We start from the raw sequence: 20,034 nt of genomic DNA, 5'->3' as shown, positions 1-20,034 counted from the left end.
GCAAAAAATTCATATGCTTCTGTCTGGGTTTCAAATGTCTGCATGCCTTTATCCACGTATTTGTCTTGTGTTCTGTGTGTGTGTCTGTGTGTATTTGCCCCCGACACCACCACAGCACACCACCAACCACAGGAAGAGTGGGAGAGAGAGGAGAGGTGGACACCATGGAGCGGTTAACCTCATGACATCACAAGCACCAAGATGATTGGCTGCTGCCAGAGGCTGGAAGGTTTATAAGCCAGCCGGTAGCCCTACTTTCAGCAGCATCATCACGGTGAAGCAAACCCAGGAGATAAACTAAAGACAAATCACGTCTCTGTGTTTCTGCTGCAGCCGCTGAACCCCTGAAGCTTCCCTCAACTACAGACAAGGTCAGAATGAATTCATGACAAATTAACATTATATTTAATATATGAAGTTCTTGTCTGGTGTCTGCATTCCTAATGTCATGGTTAGAGGTGGGAAACTAGCTTAATGTTTATACAAGCTCCTGAAAATGTGCTTTTTTTAGCTTGAAGAATCTATCATTACAATGTGGAAATCTGATTATCAGGTCCTTGACTATATCTGCTGCATTCTCTAGTGCATGTCCAAAAGAATGTACACAGTCCTTTCCTGACTTTAGTGTCCCCACATTCTTAATGATACAGCACTTAGCTATACTTTTGAAAACAGTGTGCTACCTGCTGCATTTTGCAGAAGACTTTCCTAGCTTTAAAATGTCAAAAAGACTCATAAAGAAACATTTTTCCTAGTCTGATATTTAAAAACTGACCGACTGGTACAGAACCCAGTCCTTTATGAGAAAGTTCTCTACACGTCATCATCTAACACCAGTGTTGTACATAACAAATAAATGTTACAATGAGAGCAAATCGTCGTAGCAAAGCCAGAAATCATGTGGAAAGTTTTAAGCAAAAAGCATAGAGCAGTTAGAGCAGCAAATTAAAGCTTGTTTTTGTTTTTAAACTATCACACTTGATGAACCGTGTAGGTGTCCACATACTTTTGCATATGTATAGGATCTCTTTTAAAGAAATTTGTTTGTAAATGACATTTTTTTTTTAAATTTTACGATTTTTAATTTCACTATTTTCCCCATAATTAAGCACTAAATGTTAAAGTTTTTGAATAGTTTTAAATGGTAAATGTCTTTTGTTTAGCAAATAAAAAACAAAAATAATAAATTTGTAATGTAATGGTGTAAATAGCCCTTTCTTTGGAAGAAACAGAGATTTCTAACAATATCCATTTTAGCTTAGCTTTTTTTATTCATATTGAAATGACCTTGTCAGGAATTTAAATCAGTGCAGAGCAAACTGATAATAAACCCACAAGAGAGTTTGGTTATCCACTGTGCAGTTTATTGCAGTAACTTATGAGAGTTTGAATTACTGTCTGTGATTGGTTCGAGTCTGTGCAGCTGTTTGATTGGTTTGTCACCAGGGATAGGAAGAGGAAGCTGTGGGCACCAGGAAACTAACCCAGTGTTGACTAGCGACATTGACAACACGCATACCCACAACAATGCACTGCCAGCTTAAACTTTTGCTGTTAAATATATTTTTGTCAGATATAAATTTAAAAACAAAATCCAAATAATTGCACATTTGTCTCTGTTTCCTCTCAATCTTCTGTTTTTCTTAAACATAAATTGATTAATCACTAAACATATTTTAGTCTGGTTCGATCTTCAAAGAATAACCTGTGTAACTAGATTCAAGATCTTTTACTTCGAACAATGAAAACTGTTTACCACAGGCAGTTTTGAATGATGGATGGACAAATTGAGACCTGAAAAAAGTCCTTAGCAATACAGACTGGGGCAATTAAGAGAATCCTTTCAGCCCTCTTGCACTGATAATCTTCTTCACTCTGAATATTTCTTCATTCCAACTTCCTTGCTGCTATGAATCCTAGGTAAACATTTTCAAGTAAAAAGAGGATAGCTTATCTAAAATTCACAGCTGCTTCCTGGTATACTTTCACATGGTTTTTAGGGTGCTTAAGAAAATTACAAGCATTGTAAGTTAATGCAATATTAGACGGACAAGTGTTTTATTAAACCCAGTTTGTCTCTGAGATGCTAAAAGTTCAACAAAAGAGTGACTTGTTTGAAAAAAGTACCGGTCACCGGTAACCTGCACCAATCCAAAGAAAAATGGTACGGTTTCAGAGCTCACACAGCATGTAACTCCCTATAAAACCAGAGTGTGTGTTGTTTTTTTAAATTGTTGGTTTTAATTTAATAAATAAGATAGATGAAACATGTAAGTTGCCTTTAAAATTGCTGGCTGATTGGTTACCATTAACTCTGCTTCGACTCTTTAAGCTAAACTAACTCTTAGCATCACTTGAGTGTACAGTTCTAAGAGCAGTATCAAACCTAACCACAACAGCAATAAAGCTAAACCCAACACCTAACCTAACCTTAACCCGAAAACCAATTCTGAAATCCTAAAAAAAGCTATTTGTAAAAGTGAAGTAAAAATCAAACTGTCCTCACTTTAAAGGTCTAAAGCAGTGGTCCTCACCAAGAAAAACAAGAACAATACACACACTTAAAGTTACTTCCATTGCACATGTGCATATGTGGTTGCTTTTCATGCAAAATCAGCACTTATTTCCCAAGCAGCCCAAGTTAGACCCAGAAAGGACAGAACAAAAATGCCCATGCTTTCAAGGTCTGAAACATAATCCTCACACAGTGCGATATACAAAAATACACGAATACACAGCTACAATTACTGCCACCATACATATGAGGTTGTTTTAACTTAGTCCTGAAATCAGTCCAGACAGTAAAGAACAAAAATGTCTTTATTATACTTTATTCTCTAGGTTTAAGGCTAAAACTTGTTCTCATAAAGAATGAAAAAATACATGCTCGCATACAGCGACAGAGGCATCTGACATTATGCAGTTGCGCTGTGGCTTTCCATTTATAACTTAGTGAATTACACACTATAGGAAAAGTCCATCATTAAAGATAAGCACTTAGACTGTTCCTCCCACAGCAAGCACCAACATTAAAGCTTGTTAAAGAACATGACGAGAAAAGAGAAGAAGGAACTAAAAGACATGAATTGAAAGTCAAATCTACTTTGTTTAATGACAACAAAGACAAACCAACAATGAAATAAACCCACTAACAAAATGATTCACATTGTTGCATTGGCTGTGCTTTATTTTTTGGCTCAGCCCCATGTACACCAACCACCCTGCTACTGAAAAGTGTTTATTGGGCCTTGACTAAAAATAGTCCTCTACAAAAACACAAAAAGCATCACAGAATAATTCATAGTATTGCAAACTAGACTCAGGCAGTAGAAAATCAAACAAAGTCATTTTTCTCAAACATTCTCAAACAAAATGAATCTCCTTCTCAATGGTACCTGTTATTTTTCTCCTGTCTTTTTTTGGGGGCCCCAAATTAGTTATGAACCGCCTGCTCATAGTTTGAAAAACCATGCTTCATAGTGATGCGATTTTCCTGCTGTGATGACAGAGAAAATGTTTTACTGTATTGAACTGAGTCGTCAAAGGCACATAGCTCTCTTTAGCTCTGTAATTAAGGCGTTAATGACTCCCTGGGACATACCAAGGACGGTTAACAGTCATGTGACTGTACAGCCTCCGCTTTTAGGAAGGAATCTGGGTGAGAGGCTGACATGTCATTGTGTTTTCTGTGAAGTTATGGCTTTCAGACGAGTATTTTGGTGCCGAGCGCTGTGTATCATGATTATGTTTTATTGTTTTATTGTGCTGTGCAATGATGTTTTATTGTGTGACTTCAAGCTGCGTTTTTTCTGGCTTTCTCCTCCAACCAGGCATCAAACTGTGACACAATGAAAGTGGCTGTTGTGTTTGTTCTGCTCTTTGCCACAGTTCTCTGCCGGCCGGTGAGACACTTTTGTCAAATCAAAACTACACCCAGATTAAAAATAGATAAATAAACTGAGAACATAACATGTTTTATCATGCCATTTTGTCATAAATTTCACTCTGGTGCCTTTGTTTTTCTAGGCGAGAAAACTTTCCAGTTCAGAGAGCTCTGAGGAAGTGGTAAGTATTCCAAAAGAGGCCGGTGGGAGGTGGTGAGAGAAAGAGTGAGACATCCATGGTGTTTTTCTCCTCCACAGGTGAGACGACCAAAACCTCCAGCACTCAGAAAACAGGCGCCTGTGGTTCTTAAGGCTCGTCCCCCACCTGTGCAGGTAAAATATTCATTTTTTGTGTCCATTTATCATTTTGTCAGTTTGCTCTCCTCTCATTCTTTCTTCTCTCTTATCTTCCCTCCAGTATCTTCTCCTTATTTTGTCCTTGCAGTAATGGTTCTCCTCTAATTCTCTGCTGTCTGCGCTGTCAGCCACTTTCACCTACTCACTTAAATCTCATAAGGCACATATGTGATATCTGATAACAAAGCCTATTCAAAGTACTGTTTTATAGGAATTCAACAATATTTTACTACATGTTTTATTGTTACATCGTAAAAGTATAGTAAAAGTGTGCAAGTATAATCAGGCAAATGTCAGAGTAATGCAGAAAAGAGATCAGCTAATTATTAAAGTTTAATAACTGCACAAACACAATTACCAGAAGGCCAAATAGGTAGATTTAAAATGCTTTTTTTTGATTGGCTAAAAGTCAAATCCTCAAAAATTGTTCAAAGTAATATGAACAATGTAAATTATAAAAGGGAAGGTACAATATCTTGGACACACCAGTATGTTAACAGGGGCAAAGCATCATATTTTTAGATGCACTTCATCTGTGGCTATATGCTACTGGTAGCTGGAGTTTAGTGAGCAGAGAAAAGCAGGAGAACTAGGATTTTTAACCTTGTAGTTCAACAGCTCATAAAAACAAAAACATCCTTCTTCAATCATTTTATTCTGATTTTAGCTGTGAAGTAGAGATGCAACCTTTAAATAATCTCCTCTAGCTGGGTTCAGCTTAAAGTACGAATTTTATAAAAGCAATGAAAGAAAACTAAAGGACGATTTAAAAGATTGTTTCTCCCAAAGAAAGGACTCTTTACTCTTTGATGATTAATCACATTCATTGCATCTCTCCCATCTTGCAGAATGTTGTAGCAGCCGCGGCTGCTGGTTCAGATGAGAGCGCAGAGACTTCAGAAGAGGAGGAGGTGAGAGATGAGCAGCAGAGGTCAAAACAGTGATCATTTATGTTACAATGCATTTATTGTTAAACTCTTATAACATTGTTTTTTAATGGTTGTTGCAGCATCAGCAGCAGGTGGCAGCCGAGGCTCTACCTGAAGTCAAATCTGTCGTCACAGACACAACTTCAGATTCGCCCTCTGTTAACAGTGAAGACGACGATGATGATGATGAAGCAGAGGAGAGTGTGAGTAAAAACGTCCTGTGAAAACCTTTTCATTACTTCTTTAAATAACAAGAATTTATTATTTCAAACAATTAGTCTCATGTGTGTCACATTTCTCAAGCTTAAGTTTAGATATTTCTGTCAATAAAAATTTTAAATATAAAACCGATGAAGATATGAGTCATGGACAATTTAAACTAAACTACTGGAAAATCAGTAGGAATTTTTGCCATTGCTATCTCTGACAGCTCAACTCCTATATCTTGTCTACAGGAAACAGAGGAGGAAGAGGAGGAGGAGGATGAATCCAGCGACAGCTCAGAGTCTGGTGAGTCCTCCACGCCTGCTCCTTCTACAGTAGCCCCCGTGGTTGTCACAGAGACACCGGCCCCTGAGCCGACTGATGAGCCCATTGTGGCCACCGTCGTCACCGATACAGCCCGCGGTGACAACCTGGGAGGCTACCCCAGCGAGTACAAGTCCATCGTTTATGTGGAGGAAAAATCCTACCACAAGGCTCCCGGGCCCTACAAGTCCTATGAGTTTGTGGACACAGGAAAGAAGACAGCCTATTCAATGACCGACGGCAATGAGGTGGAGAAGCTGCCAAAGGTGTATAAGGTACAGTTAGCTTTATCAATTTCTGAAAGACTGAACCAGAAATGGTCCTTAAAGTTAGCAGAATCCCTAACCCTCATTTTAGATCACTGCATTAAAAATTTAAAATATAATGTTGATAAATATGCAAACTAACCCTCACATCTCTCCTTTGACCTCTAGACTATTTATGTCAACCCTGAACTCCTGGAGGAAGACACCAGCACCCCTGAGGTGGAAAGCCAGGGTCTGGATGCTTCCTCTGGCACATCTCAGGACCCGGACCCCCGCCAGGCCGATCTGGCAGAGGAAGAGGAGAGCACCAGCACCAGTGACCCCACCACCAGCGAGAGTGAAAGCAGCAGCACCCCAGAGGAAGAAGAGGAGGAGGAGGAAGAGGAGAGCGCCAGCACCACCAGTGATAGCACCAGCCAGGAGGCCGAAGACGAGGAGAGCCAGAGCAGCGAGGAGGCTACAGCCACACCTGGAGCTGCTGACGCTGACTCCGATGAGAGTGACAGCGCTGAGAGTGACTCTGATGAGGAAGGGGCAGCACCTGACACCACCACTGACATCCCGGCAGTTATCACTGCCAAATAAGCCCATCTAGGAAATAGAGCGGGCGGTGGTGTCCGAATCACATAATGTGTGCACACTGCATCCATGTGCAAAGAGCCCCCTCCCGAGCCCTTTTCCCCTGCAGGGTCCAATAGGGATGACCAAGGCTGAATTATTATTGACTCATGTTTTCAGCTGATATTTCCATGAAAATCTGTGCATCATCTAAAAAAGCACATGTGTGTTGCTCTCTAGGGTTTTGGCTAAATAAACCATTAACGCCTTTATCCTGTGGTCCTTGTAAATCTCATCTTTGATCCAGTAGGGGAAAAGAAGTTAATTGAACTTTAAAAATGACGACTGCTACCTGTAACAGGAGGTTGACCGACCTCATGATCTTTGCCCCTTCCCCTTCTCCCTTCTCTTTCAGCAGGGTACAAGGTCAAAACTGATAAAGAACAAAAACGCTGACAAAGTTGAGTCCTCTTGTCTACACTAGCACAAAACTGCCATTTACTATTAATTAATAACTGCAATACGCAAACATACAAAGTTCTTATGCTTAATAAATAAATGCAAATGCACATTTTATATTTAAATACATTTGTAATACTTGTAATCATTTTGAAAATAATCAAATTTAAAACTGACATTAAGTCACACATTTGCTGCCAGTGTGGCTTAGCTTTTTTGCTCGCTAACATTACATTTTGCTGGTGTAGATAAAAGGATCCAGGCAAAGAACAAAAAAAATATCTTCTATTACAGGGTTCAATCAGATATAGATACAGTACACACATACAGACAACACAGCCCTGTTTATTTGCACAGTTGCTACCTACACTACATGTTGTTTGTCCCATGTTGTTTACTGTAATGTACCATAATGTACCATTTCTAAAATATTAATAAAGTTCTTTTTCATAAAAAAAACTATCTTGGTTGTGTAAGCATAAACACTATTCTGAAGTTTACCGCATAGTCCTGTGAAAAAGTTTACACAAGACTCTATGTGGTGAAAAACTAACTACACGCCACGTGATTCAGTAGCTCGCAGAACTAGCATTAGCAGCAATAACTTCAAGTAATGATTTTATATATGACTTGATCAGTATCTCACATCATTTCCCCCCCCACACTTGATCCAGTTTATTTAGGGTTGCAGGCATTCATTTATGCACAGCTCTGTTGAGGTCCTGTGGCTATAAAACAAACCCAAATCATCACACTTCCACCGCCATGCTTGACAGCTGGTATGAGGCCTTTGTTTTGATATGCTGCGTTTGTTTTTCACCAAATGTGGTGCTGTGGATTCTGGCTGTGGATATGGATTTGCAAAACATCTCTGCTTCACCAAAGGACATTGTTCTAGAAGTTCAATTTGATTCAGTTCAATTCAATAATATTAAATAATGGTAAATCACATACAAGGTCATCTCAGGGCACTTTATATTATTATATTGTAAGGTACTGGCCCCACAACAATACAGAGGCAACCCCAACAATCAGAAGATCCCTATGACCAAACAATTTGAAGTCTTTTACACATGATTGTTATGTTTTCTAATTACAGTAAGCAAGGCAACAGTGATATAGAGAAATACAAAATTATTAAAGTGGACAAAAGTAGAGATCGTAAACAACTGAAAGGTTTGGTAGAATTGTGTCCAGCCATTTAAAAAAAAGTTTAAAGGGAACAATCTTAAAAATTAATGTCACTCATGTCTGTGTGGTAACTTTGATGCTGGAGCCTAACAAGTACTGAAAAAGTACTGAAAATTGAATGCAAAACTACACAAACCACAATCTTTAATACTACTCAACTTTTATCTTTAATCAAATGTTAATGGGTTATATAAAATTTTAATGGGTAATATAAAAATATATATTAAAAAATAGGTTATATAATTTTCTCCTCATGAAGTATTTATGATTCAAGAGAGAAATTATAATTTCTCTCTTGAATCATAAATACTGGGATAAATAAATAAATACTTACTATAGCCTGGCCCAGAATGAACCCTGGCGCAATGTATAGGCTGAAATGTAAATGACTGTTTGCCCAGACTTCACCTTCCATTCTGTTTATGTTCTACTGTCTGTCAAATGCGTAATATACACATTTAAACACATGTGCAGACACATAAATGCAGACTTTAGACAGATTGCAGGGTATAATCAGTTCTCCTAGACTGCAGCAGTGAAGATCCTCAGGCAAAAAGACAAGAAAATTAAAAATAAAGTAAAGTGTGATGCTGTGCTTCTCAAGACTGTGAGCTGCATGATGTTGAGAAATGTACAGTGCAATACTGAAATCAGACATTATACATTATTATGCATTTGATATGTCATGCCCTGAGCATATGCAGGACTGAAAACAAAGAAATGTGCTCTTTAAAAAGAACCCCGATTACAAAGATATTTGTAGTTTAAATTTCATGTAACCTTAATTACTAGACTTGTGCTTACTTTTGGTCTCATTAATTTTGTATAGATTAGAATATTAATTTATTTTGTCTATTAAGTTGTGCAGGATTACTTTATGTCTTTGCAGAATTTGGTATTTTAAATTTCCATTCATACCTGCTTATGCTGGTACTGTTTCAGTGTTACATCATCTGAGTAGTACGTTGGGAAGAAGTGAGTCTTGACTATAGGAGATGCTTTCAAGCAAAACAGTACTTTGCCATTAATCCACAGCCCAAACAGTGGAAAACCCTTCCAAACAGGTTCAAATTAACAAGAACATCGGCAATTTCACTATTCTCTTAATAAAAAAAATCAGATTAATTCTTTAATTTATAAAAAAAGTGCCATAGCATCCATCCAACATGTTCACATGCTCAAACATGGCTAATAATAACTGGGCTTGTAGGTAATAGAATAGAATAGAATAGAATAGAATAGAATAGAATACTATTGTGACTATACAGTTGTACAATGAGATTATGAGCACTATATACATATGAACAGGATTAACAGAAAAAAATATATAAAATGTACAAATATACAATCCATTGTTTAAAAAAATGTAAATATGGAAATAAATAGTGTTTTGTATATACAGTTCGGGTTATTGCACATAGAATTTAGTATTGCACAGTGGTGATTTATGGAGGAAAAAGGGAGAATGGGGGTGGGACTGTGTTATCGGTGCGTGTATGAGTTAAGGGTGGTTATGGCCTTTGGGAAGAAACTGTTCTTGAGTCTGTGGGTCTTTGTGCTGATGCACCTGCAGTGCTTCCCTCAGGGAAGCAGGCTGAACAAGTTGAAACCAGGGTGGGAACTGTCTTTCATGATGTTTGCTGCTCTGCTGAGGCAGCAGGAGGAATAAATGTCAATCAGGGAGGGGAGAGGGCAGCCAATGATCTTCTGTGCTGCCTTGACTGCACTCTGAAGCCTTGCTCCGTCCGCCTTAGTGCCTCTACCGTATCATATGCAGTATGTTAGCAGGCTCTCAATGGATGAGTGGTAGAAGGTCAACAGCAGGCTGGAGTCCAGTTTGTACTTCCTGAGGACCCTCAGAAAGTGCAGCCGCTGCTGGGCCTTCTTGACGACCCCTGAGATGTTGTCTGTCCAGGAGATGTCAGCGGAGATGAGGACACCAAGGAACCGGAGGGTGTACACCAGGGGTGGGCAATCTCAGTCCACGAGGGCCGGTGTCCCTGCAGGTTTTAGATCTCACCTTGGGTCAACACACCTGAATCACATGATTAGTTCATTACCAGGCCTCTGGAGAACTTCAGGACATGTTGAGGAGCTAATTTAGCCATTTAAATCAGCTGTGTTGGTTCGAGGACACATCAAAAACCTGCAGGGACACCGGCCCTCGTGGATTGAGATTGCCCACCCCTGGTGTAGACCCTCTCCACACACTCCCCGTTGATGTATAGTGGGGCTAAGTCAGTGCTGTGCCTCCTGAAGTCGACAATGACCTCTTTGGTTTCCTTAGTGTTCAGTGCCAGGTTGTTTTCTGAACACCATGCTGCCAACTTCAGGACTTCCTATCTGTAGTCTGCCTTGTCTCCATTTGAGATGAGTCTGACTACCGTGGTGTCATCAGCAAACTTGATGATGAGGTTGTTGTTGTGAGTTGGACTGCAGTTGTGGGTATAGAGAGAATACAATACCTGGAAATACCTGGAAAACACGTAATGTCTGCAAATTTTGAACAAAAATAAGTTTGAGTTAGGAAACAAACAAACTAACAAACAAACAAACTAACTACGAATTTTAAACAAGAAATTCGAACAATTTTTGTTAGCATTTAGTCTTTGGACCAATTTTCTGCTTAAAATTTAGTTAATTGAATTTATTGATTTATGTGTTAAATGCAACACATCTGGGAACTATGGATGAGTAGAAAGTAGGAAGCCCCTCAAGGAGATGAAGGCTGGAAGCTAAAATTAGGAAAGGATGAACTGAGGTGCAGAAGGCAACATGATGTCCATAACTGAGGCTCTAGAAAGTGTCACTAGGCTGAGGACATATACCAGAGAGGTATGTGGGAATATGTTTGTGTGTTTGTGTAGGAATATGTTAAAACTAATTCAGACAGTATTTGAGCTAGCACAGAAGCTTGAATGGGCTTGCTCGATTTTATCTATCAGATTTTTAACAATCCTTTGCCCCATGTCTTCCACAGACAACCAGGCGTTCTCAGTTGCAGATATAAAAATCTGTAATTTCCTTTTTTTTCTTTTTAGCCCTTTTAGATTCCGATTAGTTTCAGTTTATTGTGTCATTTATATTATTTGCTATTAGAATTTTGAATTTATTGCCCTACTTCTTATTAAATCATTACAATCACCACTTTTTTATTGTTAATTTTGTGTTTCAAATCATATTTATTGTTTCTTTGATCCTTTTACTTGCAGATTTGACTCTGCACAACATCCTAACGGTTGACTTCTGCCAAAAACTGAATTCCTCAGCTAACAGAAGCTGTAATAATTAACCATTCCCACTAGATGGAGCTAGATAGGTTGTTGTTATAGCTCAATGCCGAGCTTCTTATCCACCCAGCTAAGACAACCCTATTTTGGTTCTTGACGAGTAATCCAGGCATCACACAAAGAGACAGAGAGGCATTAGTAGGCTATAGTTTTCTTTCTTTCCTTTTTGCTTTATATCCTAAAATCTCTAGATTAACATAAAAAAACAGAATCCATTAATCTGTTTTTGTTCTCTATAAATTTAAAAATTCAATTTGTCAAATTGTGTCTGTTCTTTGAATTTTTGTGGTGATAAATTCTCATTTATTGCACATTCCTAAGAATAAAGGGATAAACTACAAATAAAAGCATTTTGTAAAAAGTATTTACTTATTTACACAACTCTTATTCTATGAGTCACAATTAGTGTGCAGTTGGACCTTCACTTCTGATTTCATAACAAAGCCTTTCAAGATGGTGATAACGAGACTTCGTTAACTAATGCATGATGTCCATAGAGCCTCAGCCCCTTTTTATACAATTACAATTAATAAAAGAATGCTTTCAGACATATAAATGATTGTTTATTGGGCCCAAATGTATTCTGCAGAAGGACGACGACCCCAAACACACAACCAAAGTCATTAAGAACCATCTTCAGGACAAAGAAGAACTGGAAGTGATGGTTCGGCCCCCACAGAGCCCTGATATTAACATCATCGAGTGTGTCTGGAATTACATGAAGAGACAGAACGATGTGAGGATGCCTACATCCACAGAAGATCTGTGGTTAGTGCTCCAAGAAGAATTGTTGCTGTTTTAAAGGCAAAGGGTGGTCACACCAAATATTGATTTGATGTAGATTTCTCTTTTGTTCATTCACTGCATTTTGTTGATTGATGAAAAATAAATGATTAACACTTCCATTTTTGAAAGCATTCTTTATTTATAGCATTTTTTCTCACCTGCCTAAAATATTTAATTTAAGAATTAAATGATTATATAAATATGACTATATTTTTTTTTTATTCTGTATGGCTTTTTTTTTTCTTTATTAGAAAAAAAATCAACAGCAAAATAATCAGGCATATTAGGTCCAAACAAGTCCAAAGCAGTATAAAACAGAAACAATCAGCAATATTTAGGTGTTCTTTTGCCTCTCTGTTCTACATTTAATCCGTGAACATGTACATTTATAGCGTGCAATTATAGAGTCCCACTGTGGTAAGGACTCACCAGCATGTACAGACAACAGACAAGAGCTGACGCGACACACCCTCCCCAGTCTATAAACACACTGCTGTGGGATACATATTCTGGATACCTCATGAAGAGTAATAACCTTTTGTTGTTGTTTTGTAAAATTTAATCAGTAACCATCGCTGGCCTTGGATGTTTTTTTCTGCTTGGCCACATATATTTAGACGTTCAACATATCAGCAGATCTTTCCAGAAAACCTGAAGTTAACTTTATATTAACAAATTGTAAGAATTGTCCTCAAAGCTGCAATAAACATGCAAACAGAGTATTTTCATTTAATATAATTAAATATTTAAGTGCTTTTGTTTATATGAAATATGCTATGAAGCAATAGCTAGCTAATAGTTTACCTAAAAACTGCAGGTCATCCACTCCATTTCATAGGACTAAACAGCAGTGAAAGATTAAGAATTCGTCTAAATGTACATTTAGTAGCACACACACACACACACACACACACACACACACACACATATATGTGTGTATATATATATATATATATATGTATGTATATATATATATATATATATATATATATATATATATATATATATATATATATATATATATATATACATATATATATATATATATATATATATATATGAAGACACATTTTCTTTACTGACAGTTCACAGTACTAGTAAGCATGAGTGAAATCATCCATTTGAACCAGACTTCACACACTTTGCTTTTTGTAACTCTGCAATGTCTCTAATGTTAATTTAAAATTGGCTTTAAGAAAGTATTGCCTTATCATTATCCCATCACATTCTCTGCCCTGTTATTTTGACTTCTAAATTTGAAATGTAAGATGTCCCTTAATTCTGCTGATTGCATGCTAAAAAGGGGGAGTTAAAAGGTAACACAACCTCTGTTACTTCTTTAAGGGGAAAAAAATGGATTCAAAATAATTCAGCATCCTATTGGAACTTCTCATTCTGTACACGTTTTAAAGAATCTGATTTTATTGTATATGTCCAATGTTTCTCAGTGTAAACCAACGTTTTATTGCTGTCTTTCCAAGTTACTGCAACATGCAAAGCAGAGTTCTGATTGTGATGATCCGATACCCATCAAACCAGTGCATAAGCACTTCTTTTTTAAAGCCATTTTTAAATACAAGCAAAAGAATTTATAAAAAAGCAAACTGGGAAAAAATATGAAGACTTTATTTTTTCTAAATTGGATAGAAAGTGTCCACAGGTGGCTCACTAAAGTCAAACATTTGTTCAACAATATGGCTCTTGTTGTCTGACTGTTGCTCAGTTGTCTCCTCTGTTGTCAGTAATGGGAGCTGCTGTTGGAATCAGCACCGTAAAGCACTGATCGCATGTTGGTGTGGCATTGACAGATGGGGTTGGCGTTGCTGGAAGGGGCGTCGTCTTCATCACAATCGGTTGGTCAGTACCCATTGTGCTTACTTCAGGAGGGACTGTACTCCCCTCTTCAACAGTTGTCATCGCAGTAGAGGTCGTGACTGGCGTGGTCACTTCGGGATCGATAATCTCCTCAGAGGACAACCCCCCCTCCTCAGATGATTGACTTTCTGAAGACTCGCTGGAGCTCATGGAGTTGAAAGCATCCCCAGTGAATCTGTGGTGGTAATGTTGCATTTTGTGGTCGGGAATATCGGCATCATGATGCCTTCTGAAAGCCATCTGTGGTGGAAAAACCAAATAATAGAGACAATACCCTCAGATTCTGTTAAATAAGCACACTGTTTTTTTTTTCATTTAAGTACTTGTTTAAAAAAAATCTGTGTTTGTCTGGCAGAAAAATATAATTTTAATGACGGTGTTTAAAAGGTTTAAAAACACTTTTAATGTAGCCCCACAATTCGCCAAAACATAAATTTTATGTCCCTTAAAGTTACAGAGAAATGTTTTAAAATGATCCCGAAACAACCGTTAATCAGCACAGACTTCTTACACGCTACTGTCACATTTGGAAGAAAACATCATTCAATGTGAAAATATCCCAACAAAGAGCAAATGTATGAATAGAATTTTTCATTTAGGACAGGCTATAAATGAAAAAGATGGAAAATTACCTTACTGTGATATAAGTTGAGGATAAATGGCACGAGGAGGAAGTATCATAAAATAAATTGAAAATTTCAAACAAATATTTCAAAAAAATGTTTTTTATTCATAAAAAAGGGAGATTGAAACTGGTTGAAATCCAGTAAACAATCTAAATGCTCAAATAGACTAAAATTCTTTGCACATAATCATATTTGTTTTATATAAACATTTGCGTGCTGTTGGATGTGTGGTTTGGGAGTATGTAGGCTGTAATTGTTTGGATGACAGAGCGCACTAATCCCAAAGTGTCATCCCAAATCATAGCGTGTATAAAAAGATGGACATATCTGCTGTGACGTCGCCCACTGGTTTGTGAAACCCCGCCTTTAAGCCTTGTGGCTGAGCATCTTGGTGTTTTGAAACAGGATGGGATGAGGGTTTATCTGCTCATAAAACCAAGGGATACACATCCGTATGATAGCTATGCTGAAAATTACAGAGTAGATCAGCACAAATTAATTTACTGAGCAAACTTCATGTTTTGTGTTTAACCTAGTGGTTCAAACCTTAAAATCACCAGCAAAGTACATCTGACTTCTGTTTGAAACCAATGGAGTCACTCCCCACTGTTCATTTGAAGGACTGCAGAGTGATGTCATGTTTCAGACCAAGACCTATGCCAGTAGACACTATGCATCCCAAAGTGTTGGCTAGTTTAATCAACTAATTACTCAAGTTGAGGGTCACACATCCCAAGGGGCACAGCTTACTGTAACGCTGACAAATTGGTAGAAATCTATGAAATGCGGTGGAGTTCAAGTAAAAAGTGGAATAAAATGGAGAAACTCGAGTAAAATATACGTATCTCAAGTATCTCAAGCTGAGAGAGATGGGAAGAAAACAGCATAAGTGAGGAAGATAAGAGAAGTTTGCGGTTCTTTTGCGGGTTAACTTACTGGCTTAGCAGATGTTGTTGTAAGAAGGGCGATGACGAGGGCGGTTTTCAGAAGTTCCATTTCTGATTGATTGCTGTCTGCGAAGGAGGGAAACCACAGAAAAAAACAGTCACACAATCCAGAAACAAGACACTCTGACAGGGTGGGCATGACGGATGTACACCGAAATGTGTTATAAATGAAATTAAAATTTAATTAACAGTTGTTCATAGAAGCAGTTATCATCAAATTTTATAAAGTATGAATTAAAAAACAAAATACAATCTGTTAAAATAATAATAAGAAGAATAAAAGAAAAAACTCACCACTTTCTGGTCTGTAGTTTATAAATTCTTTTAAATCCTCTGTAAAATCAATCCAACTCTGTGCTGCTGTTTGTTGTTTATCAGTGTGCAAAGGTGTGTGACTTCAGTGGAGACAGTGGCTCATATATACTGCCTGGCAGAGAGCTGGGCTGGGCATGGCTGTGACGAGGACCTGAGAGAAGGATTGAGTAATACTGTTTTTTCCAGGGCCAGAGTGAAAGGGAGGGACAGGACAGAAGGTTTTTAGCACACATTATACCTCACCAAAATGCTACAAAATTAGCACTGAGATTATTTATCGTGTCTGCTGAGTTATGAGCTTTACTGGCAGATGCTTGCATTGTTTTGATGATCAGAATTAAGGACGGGCTCTGAGTCTGTGTAAATACCTTCTTGTAAATGAATAATTACACCTCAATGAGTTTAACGGGATATACAAATGGGAGCTCAGCGTGAGGGGTTGAAATTGGATTTTGCTCCAATTTCAACCCCTCACGCTGAACTCTGTCTTTTTATTTATCATTAAATCATTAAGTCTGTTAAATCTAATTTCATGCAAACACTAAGACCTTTACAGAGTGTTGGAGCTTAGACAGTTTAGGCCAACATTTTGCTGTGATCTTTAATCTGTGATCTTTAAAAGTGTTAGCAGGTGTCATAAAGGGGGTATGTCAGGCACGAGGGGGTGGTGAAAGGTTAAGTAAGTAACAGGATGTGGAGCAACAGTTTTCTGACCGTCGCCGCTTATTGTGGTTTCGTTGTAACATAAAAGGAATGTAAACGGAGCTCCCACCAGAGGCATTTGTTTTGTATTTTTCGGTTTGTATGGAGAATAATTGTTTTCCTTTTTTACATTCACCTCGTTTTTGCTACCGAAAGGCATACAAGCGATTCAAGAAGAGCACGAGTCAGAAACTTTACGTCCTGCAGAAGCGGCAAAGAAGGACCGAAGGTTGCCGCTACACAGAGCATTGCTTTTGTTATTCAGGGACGGTCAAACTCAGCTGTAGTTAGCATCTCTGTCAATTCAGTTCAATTCATTTTTATTTATTTGGCACAAAATCAAACAACAGTTGCTTTATATTGTAAGGTAAAGTCACCCCAACAACCATATTACCCCCTATGACCACAGTTCATTTAAAACGTGCAGTCATCATGAGAAAACAAGTAAAACACCAAAATAAATAAATGCAAATCAAAAAAGTCAGATTTATTTCTGTGCATCCTCTTGTATGCCTCCCATTAACAGTGCATATAAAAGATGGAGAAAGCCACTGTGACAGCACTCGGTGGTTTGTGGGTCATGTTTTGAAGCCTTGGATTGATAATTTTGGTTTCCTTATTTTTTCCTTTGCTTGAACACAACAATCCAGGGTTAGCTCTCTGAGTAACTGAGGACACACTTACTGGCAACTTATATATTTTTTAAAAATTAATTTAACAATTTAAATTTACATTTTTTATTCTTTATTTTTGATATTTTTTTGTCTTTTATTTTAGTAAATTTTTTAGATTAATTTATTTTCTTTTTTTGTGGGCATTTGTGTCCAGGCAATGTGGACCATTCACAGATTTTTCACTTATCTGTTGTTTGTTCTATATAATATCTGATTTTTCATTGGATGTGATTGATCATGAGACTGTTATAGGTGATTTAGGAGGACGCTGCTTAGTGTTTAATTATCTGATGCAAAAAACATCACTAGATGTGATAAATAAGTAATATGGAGTTCTGCAGAATGCGAAAACATTATTTCATGGAAAAACTGTTTATTAAATTCACACATTGGTTCAACGTTCCCTCTAAGCTGCGCTCGTGTGCAATTGCGCACTGCTGGCACAGTCTCTGCGCACAGAAAATCTGCGTTGCGCACAGAAAAAAAAATCTAACCTGAATTGAAATTAAAATTCAAACTTTAACAATTCTGTTTTGCAGTGTTAGTCAGTAAGTGACTGGCTGCTCCCGTATGGGATTAGAACGATGCCACCTTATCCCATAGTCCAGCCAATAATGCGATTCACATTCGTTGTTTATATTTACTGCGGGAAGAAATGGTAAAAATGGCGTTTTATAAGGAAAACGCTCGAAAGCACTCTCCGCCTGTGAGCAAAAACAAAACCAAAAAAACCCCACCCTTTCCTATTGGTGGAAAAATGTACTATGTCAACCAATCAAAAAATGATATGGCAACATGGCATTTAGTTATTTAGGAAGGGGGAAGTTTTAGGAGTGACGGCGGTGTTTTGAGATGTGAGAGATTTGCGACGTTTAGCGCAAATCTTGTGTAGTTAGTGTGTAGTGTAGTCAATAGTTTTTTTGTGTGTGTCAGAACAATGAGGTGACTGCTGAATGTTACAGGTGTTACAGGAGTGATACATCTCCTGTTGTCAGGCCTGCAGGTATCGGGCTGTTGTTCTCCTTTATCTCATAGTGGACAGAAATTATTTTTTGGAGTGGCACAAATAATTTGTGTGGCATCAAATTTGATGCAGAACAGCTGATTGTTCTGTAAATAGTTTGAAAGGTTTATTTAAAAAAACGCCTTGGCTGCATTTTTAGGTAAACAGCTGCAAAAAACGTTGTTGTTTGCATAACTCAGTTACTTTTTTGAAGAAGTAACTATATAATTAATTGCCCAACATTGGTCATTATATACTGTATTTTGCAGACAGAGAGTTACAGGACTCTCTCCCAGACCACAGACTCATAATACAAGTCAGAGCTTTATATTAAAAAAGAAAAGAAAGTTGTGTTTTCAAAATTGGAGTTCAAGTTATTTTTACTTCCAATAGTGTTAACATACTACACAGGTCATGAACAACATTTTTTTTTTTAAATTTTCATTGTAAGTGGGCTAAAGCAGTTAATTAAAAGTAGTCTAACATGAATGTAAATGCTGTAATTTGATTATTTTAATAAGTCATGTAACTTGGATGCTGGGGTGACCACAGTGCACACGTCTGCTGTTGCTCACAGTGGTCCACGGGACCGCTCAGGGAGTTTGTGTGTTCGCTCAGACACATGAAAAATTAGAGGGAACATTGCATTGGTTGAGCAGCAGGGTCTTTGTCTCGTGGACTAAATAGACTTCTTACTGTAGCCACTCCCCCTGTTGGCTATTATAAAGAATGCAGATTATAATTCTTTTACGTTTTCATCTGTTCATACTAGAACAGATGCTCCTGTGCTCTTAACATGGACTTGTACTTGCCGTCATTCAGCTGACACAGAAACACTGACACTGAAAATTTCATTTTGAAGGATTTTCAGAAGTGGACAAAATGCTATTAAGACTATCATTTGGGTTTGTTATCATTATTAATGACTGGAGGAAATGTTCCAATGTATTAACAACATACAATATTAAAGGCTTGAGAAATGTAAAAGCAGTCTTCATGAAAACTCTGACTGCAGAAAGAGGATTTCAAAACAATGGCGGTAGAAGTTTTGACTAATGTTGTGGTAAAGGTTGGACTTAAACTTGACGCAGCGAGAGCAGATGACAAAAGTCAGGTTGACATGGTGAAAAGTGACCCAACACAGAGACAGACTGTTGAGCAGTCAGTGGAATGTTACAGTCGAGACAGAGTGGAGCTGTGCTTTGATCACACCTCTATGTGTGTGTGTGTGTGTGTGCGTGTGTGTGACACTACTGTGTTACTTCATCACCCTTTCCAAATTTTCTCTTCCTGTCTCTTCTCCTTGCAGAAATCACGCAGAGAGCTGCAGATGACACATGAACAAGAAGAATTGAAGAAATCTTCACGTCAGACATTTTAGTAATTCTGAAATATTTCATACCTTATACATAACCTCTTTTACACTTACAGAGCAAGTCTGGCAAAGAGTTTACACATTAACCACAAATATATAGAAAACAATTAGTGAAACCTCCAACCCAGTGAAAATTGCAACAGACATTGCAGTCTACTTCTTCTTCTAATGTGCTGAAGAAAAAGTTGTCAAAGTGTAACATTCACTGACTTCGTGTACACAGCAAAACATAATATTGGCATTACTCACCTGTCTGAGCTGTTAAAACA

The 20,034-nt window shown here is 37.7% G+C and overlaps 1 protein-coding gene and 1 long non-coding RNA gene across 2 annotated transcripts; one reads left to right on the top strand and one right to left on the bottom strand.

The window, feature by feature from the left end:
* The first annotated feature begins 270 nt into the window (after positions 1 to 270).
* spp1 (secreted phosphoprotein 1) lies at positions 271 to 7,365 on the top strand. Its single transcript, XM_063480873.1, has 8 exons — positions 271 to 371; positions 3,831 to 3,902; positions 4,027 to 4,065; positions 4,143 to 4,217; positions 5,090 to 5,152; positions 5,251 to 5,373; positions 5,626 to 5,973; positions 6,133 to 7,365. The coding sequence occupies exons 2-8, from the start codon at positions 3,849 to 3,851 to the stop codon at positions 6,547 to 6,549; spliced, it is 1,119 nt and encodes a 372-aa protein (XP_063336943.1). The 5' UTR covers positions 271 to 371; positions 3,831 to 3,848; the 3' UTR covers positions 6,550 to 7,365.
* Positions 7,366 to 13,359: 5,994 nt separating this feature from the next.
* Positions 13,360 to 16,078, bottom strand: LOC135933465 (uncharacterized). Its single transcript, XR_010573761.1, has 3 exons — positions 15,991 to 16,078; positions 15,686 to 15,762; positions 13,360 to 14,363 (listed from the first exon to the last, which is right to left on the bottom strand). It is a non-coding gene; the product is annotated as an uncharacterized LOC135933465 (long non-coding RNA).
* Positions 16,079 to 20,034: the final 3,956 nt, after the last annotated feature.

Source organism: Pelmatolapia mariae, linkage group LG7 (assembly GCF_036321145.2).
Source record: "Pelmatolapia mariae isolate MD_Pm_ZW linkage group LG7, Pm_UMD_F_2, whole genome shotgun sequence".
In the NCBI taxonomy this organism is placed as follows: domain Eukaryota; kingdom Metazoa; phylum Chordata; class Actinopteri; order Cichliformes; family Cichlidae; genus Pelmatolapia; species Pelmatolapia mariae.
This window is presented reverse-complemented; position numbering and strand designations above follow the sequence as displayed.

Bases quoted from the DNA above. Each gene is read 5' to 3' on its own strand.
- spp1 (XM_063480873.1), top strand. From the start codon at position 3,849: ATGAAAGTGGCTGTTGTGTTTGTTCTGCTCTTTGCCACAGTTCTCTGC. The intron at 4,066-4,142 runs GTAAGTATTCCA...TCTCCTCCACAG, and splicing joins CAGAGAGCTCTGAGGAAGTG to GTGAGACGACCAAAACCTCC. The intron at 5,374-5,625 runs GTGAGTAAAAAC...TCTTGTCTACAG, and splicing joins ATGATGAAGCAGAGGAGAGT to GAAACAGAGGAGGAAGAGGA.